The sequence below is a fragment of the Zingiber officinale genome, chromosome 2B (assembly GCF_018446385.1).
Source record: "Zingiber officinale cultivar Zhangliang chromosome 2B, Zo_v1.1, whole genome shotgun sequence".
In the NCBI taxonomy this organism is placed as follows: domain Eukaryota; kingdom Viridiplantae; phylum Streptophyta; class Magnoliopsida; order Zingiberales; family Zingiberaceae; genus Zingiber; species Zingiber officinale.
The window spans coordinates 129,625,121-129,626,275 of NC_055989.1; the positions used below are offsets into that span (position 1 = coordinate 129,625,121).

At 43.2% G+C, this 1,155-nt stretch overlaps 1 protein-coding gene across 1 annotated transcript; it reads right to left on the reverse strand.

Annotated features, from left to right (window-relative positions):
* Positions 1–265: 265 nt before the first annotated feature.
* Positions 266–944, reverse strand: LOC122048695 (SKP1-like protein 1B). The gene is made up of 2 exons (XM_042610229.1): positions 532–944; positions 266–442 (listed from the first exon to the last, which is right to left on the reverse strand). Exons 1-2 carry the CDS (start codon positions 925–927, stop codon positions 266–268), a joined length of 573 nt encoding a protein of 190 aa, XP_042466163.1. The 5' UTR covers positions 928–944.
* Between the last annotated feature and the right edge of the window lie 211 nt (positions 945–1,155).

The following is a 1,155-nucleotide window of genomic DNA, read 5'->3' on the forward strand; positions in this document are numbered from 1 at the left end:
TTATTAATTGTATTCACCCCATCGCACCCCTCGTCTATTTCTATCTGACAAAATGGACTTAATTTTCAATGAAAAGTTAACTCTTTGATATTTGTCGTTTCCTTTTCTTCCTCCTAATCAATCATTCTCTCTAATTACAACTTAATTATTTCATTAGTGATTCAACTATTTTAGTTCAATTAGCAACGTTGCGCTTGAACATAATAAAGAGAAATTAAAAAAATTAAAATGCAACAAAAAAAAAGTTTCTAGAGATGACTAGGGTTCAAATCGATCGTCCAACCAAGAATGCTCCTTCAGAATCTCTCTCTTCCTCCGGCGTGAAGTCATTCTCGAGGTCGAACAGCTTGCGAAGCGCTTCCGGATTCTTCCCTCTGATCGCATTTGCGGCACCCTCAACGGCCATAAACATCAAGTCTTCTATGTCCAGATAGTTCGCTGCCTGAATCCATGGCACAACGAGGTCGAAATCACTTCGAACGACATCGAAAATCAAACAGGAATGAAAAGCAAAAGAGTTAATTTTTTTACTTTAAGGAGGTGATGGATTAAGTCCAAATCCACTTTAACGAACTCTAAGTCCCATTGAACGAGCTTCATCACCGCATCGTAACAGGCTTTACAAGTTTCGGAGTGCGCAGACGACGATTCAGAGGATGAAGGACCGCCGGCAGAGCCGTCGTGCTTCGGGCATAACTCGCTGGGGAAGGCGGCGAATTTGGTGTGAACGCTGGGGGAATTGGCGTGCTTCCTGCAGAACTCGAGGACCTTGCTCAGAATCTGGGAGTCGACCCCAGGGAGGGGGATGCAGTCGTCGGCGTTGTCCTCGTCGGCGAGGCTCTTGATGATATTCGATTGGAATGCCACCGCCTCCTCCACCTCAAACATTTCCCCGTCGCCGGAAATGAGCTTGATGGTCTTCCCCATCGCCGAGATGAGGAGAAGAGAGGCAGACGAAGGCGGCGATCGAGGTCGGCGTCGGGCGAGGCGAAGGTTAATCGTTAAAATTTGCAGGGTTTAGGTTTCCACAAAATAAGAAAAAATAAATAGGCAGCGATTGCGGTCTAATTGTGTAAATATGGAAATCAAAGTTTATTTGGGAAATAATTAATATCTTACTATAAATAAATAAATAAATAAATAAAATATATAATT